The sequence below is a fragment of the Lycium barbarum genome, chromosome 6, assembly GCF_019175385.1.
Source record: "Lycium barbarum isolate Lr01 chromosome 6, ASM1917538v2, whole genome shotgun sequence".
Taxonomy (NCBI): domain Eukaryota; kingdom Viridiplantae; phylum Streptophyta; class Magnoliopsida; order Solanales; family Solanaceae; genus Lycium; species Lycium barbarum.
Window position 1 is genome coordinate 120,757,185 of NC_083342.1, and position 11,844 is coordinate 120,769,028.

Consider the following 11,844-nt stretch of genomic DNA (forward strand, 5'->3'; position numbering starts at 1 on the left):
TTTAAATTTATACGGACAGTAACTACCCCAACAATCGCATGAATGATAATGAAAAAATAGCAAGCTTGGGTGAAAGGAATAAAAGGCAAAATGCATGGCAAACTGACAGAATTCAATAAGTTCTCAGTTTCATCTTTTGATTTCTCATGCACCAGGTTCACTAGAATTTTAACGTTTCAGATTTCTCGTTAGAACTTACAGAATATATACTACAAGTTATGTAACCAATAAGATACAATTAATCTATTACTTTATAGTTATTATAAAATTGTAAATGTTACATGGAATCACGGATATTTAAGTAAAGATGGTATAAAGACGTAATTATTCAAGAGATGTTCCATTATGATGATGTTATCGAAATGATAAAATAGAAATGTCGTTATAAAACATGATTATAATGTATAAAACATGATTAAAGGAGGTCCAATGGTATCAACAAATACCATAGACGATGATTTTGAGGAACGAAGCACATGGTCGTTACCCCCCCGGTGCCATTTCTTGACAAGACAAATTTGTTATAACGCACGTGTCACCTTAGCTTAATAGATATTGTACTTATTTACTCTTCCTGCTTACAGACACTAACATAAATACTTGCTACCAATCTGTTTTTCCCCTCTGGGTAACAGGAAAACTATTTGTATCCTCCTTTCGTTAATTATTGATGGAACGAACAATTGTTTAAGAAAAAACAAAGAAGAGATCAAGTATTGGATAATAGGTGGCATGTTTATAGCAGTGAATCACAGATCAAATGAAAACAGATATACGTCCTCAAGTTTCACTTAGCAGTACGAAAACATACATGGTAATTAACCTAGAACAAGTTTCTAAAACGTGCAACCAGCTAAGCTAGAATTCAAATGTTACAACAGAAGAACTTAACTACAGTAAACATTGCTCTAAAAGCCAATTCCTTAAAATCCAGCAAGTCTGCATAGTACTTTATTTTGGCTACAAGCTGCCCTTTGTTTCTGTTAAAAGTCTCAGTAGGACTCCTGCACATAAAATCCGCAAATGATGAGCATGGAGATAGGTCTAATGATGACATGAACACTAAACCACACTGACTGTAGAAATTTACCGAAGAACGAGAATAGGACAGACTCCTGCTACGGCTCCTTGTGTTCCTCCGGCGAGGTGGCTGCAAGGCAGCAAAGGTACGTGATTTAATACAGCACACTTGAACACCCATATCCATAAAGAGATAAAATGCTAGTGCTACTTACAGGTGAAAGTGGAGATCTGGATCTTGATAGAGATCTGCAAAAACCCCAGAAACAATTCTAGTTAATATCAGCAGAATTCTGTGGCCAAAAGGTTCCAGAACAACCTTTGATCCAAACGAATCATGCTACTTCCATGTCCACAATCCTAGTTCGCAACAGCCGCCGCGATCTCTAACACCAATCAACCAATGGGATCAAATTGAAAAGGAAAAAAAAAAAAAAAGGAACATCTGCAACACACTTCATGGAGATTGTCTGTCCAAGTTATGAGAGCCCTACCAATACAAATGCCTGTTCCATCCTCCACGCTCTAAAAACCCAAATAATTATTATTTGTCTATTTAATTGTGTTCCCAAGTTCAGAGCCCTCAAGATTAGCCCAAAAACAATATGATATAGTGCTGTGAGTTAGATCCACCTTAAGAACATATTAAAATGCAATTTACCATCCAGAGTTTGCCAGAGGTGCTCCTCCACTAAATCAGGTTACGGCCACAACCAAACGAGTTGTCTGAATTTAAGCACCATTAACCATCACCTGTCTATATAGCAATCCCCAGATCGCCGCGGAAGCCAAATCTAGAAAACAAAAAAAGGCAATCTTCGTAATCATCTTACTAACCATAAAGTTGGTCCGTTCTAAAGAAACGCCCATTCAAAATGAATGCGCAGAGGAAGAAGAGAACAATGAAAAGAGGAAATTGCATCTCAATTCTTTCTGGAATTTTAGAAAACTAGACAAGAAAATTTAGAGTCATCGACTAATATTATTGCTTCAGAGTTCTTTTGGGATGTCGTTCTCTGGTGGTTTTGAAAATCAATTTTTAAGTCTGGAGAATCAAATTGTGTCATTCATAACAAGTATATCGAATTGTTCAACTAGGAACGCGAGACTTACAAGGTCCTTCCTCATAACTCTCTCACAACCAGAAAAAATTCAATGAGAAACCACTAGTCCTGATGGTCACGACTTGCCCTCAACTCCATCCCGCCAATCCCCCCAAAAGAAATCCCATTAAATTCTCCTGCTGTTCTCCTCTTTAACCATTCTTCCCCTACACCCCAAAACAAGATAAATTTTCGGACACTACAACCCTAGATTGCGGAGAGAACAGTGTTGCCGCTTTATGAGAAACGTAAAAAGCTGGCAATCTTTACTTAATAAAAAGAAGTTGGAATGCAAAGTACAATAGAAGTGCTATACAACTTCAAAATACATGGTTGCTGGATACAGATAATGCACGACATAATATTAAATAATACAAACAATTATATAGATTTTAAAATAAAATATTGCGATCAGTTGATAAATGAAGTTAAAGTAAAAATACGTAATCAAGTACAAACACCTTTTTGGATAAACTTCTATTTAGATGCAAATATGCAGTTTTAGACATCTAACTCAGCTCGAGTAACTACCTTCTTATGTCAAGCTTCTAGTTTCCTATTTCTAATCAATGCCAAACTCTTTCATGACACTTCTTTATATCACTTTACAGGCTATATTAATTTTAAAGTGATATCCACTTGACAGAGCTCATGAATCAACTTAAGATCCTATAACAAAGCATTTAGTTCGCTGGTTTTGGTTAAGACACAATATAGCAACATACACCATCTGCATTGCACCTAACTTCAAACCTCAAGTGACCATAACAACATCGGGTGAGGAAAGAATAATACGTACAAGAAGACCGCAAAAGAAATTTAAATAGATAGACATACTTGGTTACTGTAAAGCTAACTTTCATATGCTTCCACTACTTAGATTTAGACATCTCCTAGATTAATAAAAGTGGATAGGCATAGGCGCATAGCCCTACAGAAAAATAGAAGGTTAATATCCATCAATCTTCAACTAAAAGAGAGGTAGGTCATCTCATAGTCTCATTCTTAAAGAGGGACATCTCCTCATCCCAAGTCCTTTTTAATCTAAATGCGCAAACTAAAAAGTGCTGCAAAATTTCCAATGTACCAGACCGATCTATAACTTAAAATCTTCTCTAGTTGACTGCACTGTAAGTATCAAATTCATATCCCTCCCAAAATTTCTATAATTATATGATCATTGTTATTCCTACAAATTTCCAGTAATTATGATATCCTACTGTAGCTCACGAAAGACAGAGAGAGACTGTAGATCTCTAATTCTCCCTAATTCTGGTGATACTACGGTGAGTCTTTTTGACTCTACGTATCTCCACAAAATTAAACGTCAAACAAAGAGAAGTAATTGATCATCTAACCAGACAGAACCGTACGAAGTATTAAAAACAAGCCACTGAATAGAAAATTGTGAGTAGTCCTTTCACCAAAATAGGCGTCAATTCTTTAACCAGTCAAAACCATGAAGATAAGAAGAGGTAAAGATGTAAACAACAAAGAAACTCCTGATTCAACATAGATTTTCCAATGTACAGTCAAAGTGCTGATTCCTCATGCAGACGTTCTATCAAACAAGCATAAAAACACCCTCAAAGAGGGATAATGCTCATAAGAAGGAAAAGGACGATTCTAAGAAGAACACTAGCAAACACATAGCACTTAGCAATTAAGGTAGACTGCATGTGACAGACTTACAGAAAGAATTCAAATAGGACATGCTCATATGCAATGAAACATGAATAGGAATGTTTAAGAAACTGTCTTCAAAACATACGTGAACACATGTTAATAACGGAAAGCATAAATGGAATATGAAAACCTTTATGTGAAACAAAAAAGAGTACCTTGAAATAGAGCGAGCAGGGGAAAAAGACCTTGAGGGCGAGACAGACACAGAGCGACGAGAATATCTTCCCCTAGGAGACACACTGCCAACTGACTGTTAGTAAACATGCTAAGTTTTCTGGAGGTGCAAAGATGCAAAAAGACAGTCAGAAACCAAACCTTCTGCTCTGGCTGCTATAGCTTCGCCGAGGACTCCTGCTTCTTGAGTAACTTCTGCCTCTTGAATAATATGGACTTGGACTCCTGGAATAGCTACGCCTCTTATCATACTTGTCCACCTAAATAGTAGATAACTGAGTTAAATTGTAAATGAACACAGCATTGGATCAAGGATTTCTACAACCAACAGAGAACAGACCCTAATATATGCTCGAGAGAATTGATTGCGGAACAGGGAGTCATCAAGTTTCTTTATCTGCAAAGAAAGAAACAGAAAGAGAGATACATGAGGAGACTGACAGAGGAACATATAATTTATTAAACCACAAAAGTATTATTACTACAGAGGAGCGAAAAAAAACCAGAGACGATGTTACAGATCAAAAAAAGTCAATTAAAGTCTTTATTAGCCTACCGCATATTTCATATCATCATAGTTGGTATAGTCCACAATCCCTCTCATACCTGCAAAAATAGCAGCAGTTAACAAGAAGGACAAAAAGAGTAGAAATTTTCCTTTTTGGGTAACTGAAGAGCGGACGTTTTCCTTTAACTGTCAAAAGCCTTAGCATGACCACACTACATGGCCCATGATAGACGGTGTCTGATTAGGGAATTGTTTGCTAACTGATCTTTATAGTGCTTCCCCCCAACTAAAAGCTTCTATGTAAATTGAGTTAAAGACAATAGAAGCCAGAGAATATATTTTAAATGCCTTTGGATGCTCTTGAGGAGTTTCATTGGATAAATGATGTTTCACTAAACTTATCTTAGAGCAAAATGGAAGATCAGGTTAGACAGCTCACAGGTCTTGTAAGCGATCAACACCCTAGAGGGTTTTTTCCCTTTTGGTTCATGTAATTGTCATCAATTTAGGCTTCATTCTGAATTTATGTGATCCTTGTCGTCATTGGAAGTTTAAGAAAATAACTTAAACTACTGAAACAATAAACAATAATTGTTTAATATATACATTTTGTGAAATCAGCAAAGCAATATTCCAGTAAATTTTGGAAAGTTAGGGTTATTTATTCCTCTTCCCCTACAGACTACTTTCCAAAAGCTTCCTCATTAGATCAGTGACGTTAAGGCGATTATGAATTTCGATCATGGTGTGAGTTTTGGCTAGGAAAACAATGCACGTTTTGGATTTTCCAGCAAATTTTGTTTTGAAACATAGTTGAGTATGAAAAACAAACATTTAAACCCCACTTTCAAATGATCGAAAATTAATATATTAAAGCTGAATAAACGATGAAAAAACCAGACTAAACATCGTGATTTGCTAGTAAATATTCCTCTATACTGATAAATTATGAAAAAAAATTAAGCAGGAAATAAAATAAAGGAGCTAAAATGGAAGTATTGAGCTTGAAGGCCCTTGATGTTTGTTGAAAATCAACCATTATGTGTCTGGTTTCAGAAATAAACATGTCTGGTTTCTAATGTCAGACAAATAATAAGTATCCATCTAGATTTTGATTAACACCTGTTTCCCTATACCTATAATACCAATTAACTTTGGACATAGGTCAAAGACACCGTAAAGAATGGATTGTTACATTGTTGAAAACAACATTAATTGAAAATTCAGGCATGAGAACCTTGTATTCAGATAACACAACAAAAAACTAGAACCAGCAGCTTAGAGTATCAACTGCATATGCATATTGCATAAGAAACGTATTAGGAACCTCCCACACCTCCCCAAAAAAAACAAGAGAGAGCGAGCAAAGGACAAGGGACGAAAAATTATTTTTCAAATCCATGTTTGTTTTATGATTTGATATATAGTTCCATCTTCAACTCGAAATTGAGAATTTATAGTTGAAAACTGTCTTGGAGGAGTATTTCAACGCAAAAACTTTGAAATTCGTTCCAGACATCAACGATTCCAAATACTATTTTCCAACTTCAACTTCAAATACTCTTTCTTTTCCAGCTTCAACCACATACTGTCTAAGCGCCTACTTATTAAAGTTCCAAACCTCTTTTTTTTTTTTTGAATGGTACCAGAAGTTCCAAATCATTATTGATGACTTAAACTAGAAGAGATCTTGATATATTTGTGTAACCGTATTTACAGAAGTATTTTCCCTATCACAAGCAACACTGCCTGAGAGCCATGCTACACGAGTCTTTCTAAGATACAAGCACCAGATGATCAAGAAGTAACCTGATTGTCTCACGTGTAAATTTGTTAAGTTAGGCACTCCTTCAGCTAAAATGTGTAAAATACTAGTATAACTTAGCGGCTTGATTGGCTGGGAAGGTATGTACATGAATGCAACAATAAAACATGAATTGAATAAATGCAACAATAAAAATTGATGATCCTAGCAAGATATGTACATTTATTCAATTCATATACATATCTATATTCAGGAAGATATGTACATGAATGAAACATATTAAGAATTGAATAAATGCAACAATAAAAATTGCCACAATAAACCTAACTAACCGTCACGATCTCGGAAAACTTGAGAGAAACAGACATCTCCAGCTCGTCGCATGTGATCCTAGCAAGACCAAGTAAAAGTAACCACAATGATACACAGCTCTCGCTAGTTCCCAAGATTTTAACTGATCATAACATGACAACTTTCTAACCTTCAAATCCTGCCATGAAGCAGAAGATGGTAGTCCAGAGACCAGAACTGCAAATATTTACATTTTAGCATGTAATTGTAACCATATGAAATAGCTTAACTTCAAGGAGGTAAACATCATGATAATACTATCAAAATCAGACTAACCACGATAGTCTGAGCGCCGAGAAAGTCCACCACGACTCCCACTACTGTAACTGCTGTGGCGATCATAATATGATGACGATGATGATCCTCGCCCACCGTGTGCAAGTTCAACCTACAAAGATCATAATAAACAACAAGACAGTGAACATAATCTGATTTCCAACATCACCACATCACCAAAAGGAGGAGGATGTGAGACAACTAACTCGCAAACGATGTCCGTCAAAGTCATAGCCATCACGGCCACGGATGGCATCATCAGCATCACGTTCATCTTCAAACTGGAACATAACAAAGGAATGACACCAATTAGATCTATCAGACATGCTGTAGCATAAAGAAACTCGTGCAGAAAATTGAGCTATGTGACAAACTGCCAATACAATAAGGGATTGTTTGGGTTAGAGACCAGCTATGCAGGGATTAGTAATGTAGGGATTGTAACGTAAACATTAGTAATACAAGGATTATTTCTTGTTGAATCTTTAGTTTGATAATATTACATATTAACAGTATAATCTAAAATATATGCTTACTTCTAATCAAAATGTATCTTTTACTATTATGAAGGTTACTTTTTGGCATTTTCAATCCATGTATTACTAATACTCATATTCTTATTTCTTATTCTATCATTCATTAAGACAATACATAGATTCCTGCATAACTTATGCATGTATTATTTATGAGGAAAACAAAAAGGAAGAACTAAACATTGTACTTTCTTTGACAATGACAACTAAACATTGTACTAATTAATGTTTATTTTTATGTGGAGACTAAATCTCCTTAAATCCCAATCAAATATTGTATAAACTAATATTATTTCTTATGTGGAGAGTATATCTCCTAAAACCCCAACCGAATGATTCTTAAGGATAAAACTAACATCTCGGTGATTCAATTCCTAGCAAAGAACTCACCTCAACAAACGCATAACCAGGTGGTCTAGGAGGAACTTTCAAATCAATTTCCACAATGGGCCCATACTGCAGAAAATTCAAACGATTAGCACTTGGCATAAGGACCAAAAAAAGGAGGGGGTGTCGACACAAAACTGGTCCAAACAACAAAAGGCAAGTTAATACATATCAAAACATCCATAAACTTTAGTAGATCTTCAGGAAACCATCTTAGAAATTAACAAAAAGGAATCACATAATTGACAAATATAATGACAGAAAAAATCTTTTAACAATAAATTTAAGACATGTGTCGTTTATATTGTGTTTCTTTTGAGCCGAGGGTCTATTGGAAACAGCCTCTCTACCCCACAAAGGTAAAGGTAAGGTTTGCGTACATCCTACCCTCCCCATATCCCACTTGTGGGATTACACCGGGTATGTTGTTGTTGTCATTTATATTGCAAAGCTGTCCCACTTTTCCATTAGGAAAAAAGCACCAAAAGTGCCAAATTAGAAGGCTTTCAGGAGCTACTAAATGGGTGCTGTACAGTAATGGAAGCTCACTGGGTAGGTCCGGATCATTGAAGAACTTAAGCTAAAAGAAGGAAAAAGCAAGTATTTTCACACTCTAGAAAACCAAAGAGAGATGACTGCGCTTTCATTAGAACATGAAGTTAGATTACACACCTATTATCACTTTATTACTTTAATATGAAAGGCAAGAAACCTCAGAAGATTAAGAAAGACAAGGTACAAAGTCTACTAATCCACCTAGAACAGCTAACACAGACGCAACTGGATATAAACCAGATTACAAGGATAAACCCGTGCATTTAACCCACAACTTTCCCTCCGTGTTAATCAAATCATTCCTCCTCCCATCCAACCAAAAGTACAACTTTTCATGGAACCTGCTGGCGCTCTTTTAGGTGACGATAAATAAGCCAACAGAAAAGGAGCAACAAATTACAGGTAATTGTATAACTTAGCACTATGCAGAGAACATATCAAATTGCAGAAACTATGTCCTTCCAGTAGCTAATAATTTATCTAAATAACCTTGTAAAACAAATCTTCTACTTCTCTCTCCCGAATATCACCAGGAAGATTTCCGACGTAGATAGTGCGACTTAGACGACCCATTATGCCTGAAACCATTAACCAAAAGAATAATAGTAAGTGGTTTGTTCAAACATTAGAAGTGGTAATGTGGATAATGGGAAATGCATCAAGTCAAAGCAAAGAAGAAAGGTAAAGTAACAAAACGCTAGAAGACAATATGAACTATTACAGTTTTTGTTTTGTTAAAAGAAAAGCTTCTACATAAAGAATAATGTTACAACCACCAAAATCAAAATGAAGTTATAGAATAAGCTCCAGAGTAGCAAAAATCATAAAATGATCAATTCTAAAAGATTGTCAGCAATAGTAGCACATCAAACATCAGATATGTAGATAAAATCACAAGTTCTTTTTCTTTTCAGCTTGCATGGTATGGTGAAAGTGATTTTCAGGTGTTAGGTCATCTGATAATGTTTTCCAACATTTTCTATCAAAAGGGACCGATCATTTATGGACTGAAGTCATTTTTATTATACTTATTAGTTTGACTTTTAATTTCATATCACTTGCCCCAACTAACACCTGGACACTATTACCAATATGTAATACCTAAAAATTTCATCAAACGAATACACAAATTGTTAACAGTATTATAGTATTTAATCTTTAATATATACTGTTGTCAGGAAAATATTCACCACGCAAACACCATAAAACAATTTTTTAGGAAAATATTTTCTTCCTTTCCTCAAGCCTATGCATGTTTTAGTAAAATATATAACAAGAGTCAAGAGAAAAATCAAGAACTTCAACCAAATTCTTTACTGGTATAAATTCTTTTATTATCTTAACACTAGGAATCTTGGATATGAACGCAGCTAAAAAAATAAAAATAAAAAAAAATAAAAAAAAAAGGACTCACAGAAAAGAAAAAAAGAAAACTAAAAGATCTTCAAGAACTACCAAATAAGAAATCACGTTAAACAGAGAAACAGGTGTTGCATACCTAAACAGATTAACAGAGGACAGCTTAAAACCTATATGGATTTAATTATTATTTTATTTTCTAATAAACTGGATTGAGAAGAAAGAGAGAGAAACAGCTTACTTACAGGATTCAACCCGAAAGATTGCGAAGAAAAGAAAAAAAAAATGGCAGTAGACAAAAGCAAATGGTCTTACAACAATGAACAGAACATATATATATAGTATATTAGGGAAAGTGGCTATCGTACGCTACATCTAGAAACTTGTAGTAAATCTATACATGACATCTGTCCTAGGACACTTCACAAAATTAAAAGTTCAGGTGTAAAAAGCAGATACGACGAAACAAGAATTAAAGTTAATGATATCCCATAAAAGAAAAGGGAAAAAGAAAAGAAAATTCGGTAAGAAAGAGGAAAAGCGTCATTTAACCCTCGAGGACCCCTCTTTTATTTTTTTTTATTATTATATTATACTAGTTAATCAATTCGCGAGCATTTTTTTAATATGAATTTTGGTAACTAAAATAAAAAATAAGTTATTTAAGTCATACTATAATTATATTGCAATTCTAAGCATGTTGGAAAAAATACAAATAACCAAATTACAAATCAAATGTCTACGAAAAAGGTAATAGCAGATAAATCAATATAAATAAGCACTACCTATATTTTTTTTTTTTGTAGTTTTATAAGACAGTTCTTATCAACGCCATTTCACTTGGAGAAAAAAATTATGCAACACAAATTCTTGCTTTCCTATCTAGTAAAATTACATCATAAACAATATTCATTATTATAAATTATATTGTTTATTAGTATAGTAATTAGAAGTGAATAGTGATCATATATAGTTAAAGACTTTTAGTGTAGTAATTTTAACGTTGTTCATAAGCATTGCTCCTACTAATTATTACAAGTAATATTTATTAGTAGCTATATTTGGAGACCTTTTGAGATTTCCAAAATAAAGTTGACAAAGAAAAAAGAACAAAAAGCAAAACAAAATAGAAATAACTAAATAAAACTTGTCATTTTAGATAAGTGTCATGCGGCCTTGTGTTTCGTCATTTTTCTTTTGCCCTCTAGTTTCTTAGTCATTTTACTAATTACATTCTTAGCTATTTCCTTACTTAATTCTTTTACCCCAATAGGTTATATATCACAAATTGTAAATTTTTATATGGGAGCATTCCGGTCCCCAATAATTTACTGATTTCAATTAAATCACTATTACATTTTAGTATCCATACTGTTTTTTCATTATTTGACACAGAACATTTATTATATTTTTCAAAATTAAAAAAAAAAAAAAAAAGTTCTTTTCCAACGTTGTTTTCTATTCTCAGGTTCTTTTCAGACACAACTCCTTATTTTTATTTTTTCTCTAATCCTTTATCTTATTTTAAGAATTCCAAAAGATATTTTCTTGTAGCTTATGGTACCCTTTGTATTAGAAGCTAATGTGGTTCTACACTTTTGCTCTTCAGCAGAAACTTATGACACTCGTGATTCTATTCATTTGAACTAATAGCCAGAGCTTTTCGGGAAAAAAAAACAAACACTCATGTATGCTTACTATGATGGCACCATCTTCTTAACTCCAAATTTCTATCATGACTAAAGCTTAAAGTAATGATATACAAATTAATATACAATAATAAATTAAATATACCATATAATCATATATATTTAGAACCAGTTAAATCAATGAGTTGTCATAATTTTCTAATTAAACCCTTCAATTTTATATGCAAAAATGGAGTAAAAACCAACACCCTTCTCTTATTCACAACAAACTATACTACTCATTCATAAAACCTCAACTTATTGCTTCCATGAAGAATGTCGGAGAAGAAGGGAGAAACAGTGTGTAGCCACCGATGACACTTCTCTTCCAATGGCACGACCCAATCACAAAAGATACCTAAATTCATTCCAATAGTTATCATATAAATACTATTTTTTTTTTATATATAAGGATTAATAAACTAATAGCAAACAAAAG

The 11,844-nt window shown here is 33.9% G+C and overlaps 1 protein-coding gene across 8 annotated transcripts; it reads right to left on the minus strand.

The window, feature by feature from the left end:
• Window positions 1-716: 716 nt before the first annotated feature.
• Window positions 717-10,096, minus strand: LOC132645972 (serine/arginine-rich splicing factor SR30-like). 8 transcript variants are annotated; one of them, XR_009584210.1, is made up of 16 exons: window positions 9,963-10,096; window positions 8,848-8,936; window positions 7,807-7,872; window positions 7,090-7,164; window positions 6,884-6,995; window positions 6,738-6,784; window positions 6,589-6,646; window positions 4,540-4,589; window positions 4,324-4,380; window positions 4,125-4,243; window positions 3,965-4,048; window positions 1,682-1,814; window positions 1,340-1,406; window positions 1,236-1,269; window positions 1,091-1,150; window positions 717-1,004 (listed from the first exon to the last, which is right to left on the minus strand). XR_009584210.1 is itself a non-coding variant. In XM_060363269.1 (14 exons), exons 2-14 carry the CDS (start codon window positions 8,929-8,931, stop codon window positions 993-995), a joined length of 858 nt encoding a protein of 285 aa, XP_060219252.1. In that variant the 5' UTR covers window positions 8,932-8,936; window positions 9,963-10,096; the 3' UTR covers window positions 717-992. The 8 variants fall into 8 exon arrangements, 3 of the variants coding, with proteins under 3 accessions (XP_060219252.1, XP_060219253.1, XP_060219254.1); XR_009584211.1 differs by lacking the exon at window positions 1,340-1,406; XR_009584208.1 differs by having other exon boundaries at window positions 1,236-1,406.
• Between the last annotated feature and the right edge of the window lie 1,748 nt (window positions 10,097-11,844).

Excerpts from the sequence above, each read along its gene's own strand:
- LOC132645972 (XM_060363269.1), bottom strand. The coding sequence starts at position 8,931 with ATGGGTCGTCTAAGTCGCACTATCTACGTCGGAAATCTTCCTGGTGAT. Across the intron at positions 4,381-4,539 it reads ATGATGATATGAAATATGCG|ATAAAGAAACTTGATGACTC; the intron begins GTAGGCTAATAA and ends CTTTCTTTGCAG. Across the intron at positions 1,151-1,235 it reads CCAGATCTCCACTTTCACCT|CCACCTCGCCGGAGGAACAC; the intron begins GTAAGTAGCACT and ends GCTGCCTTGCAG.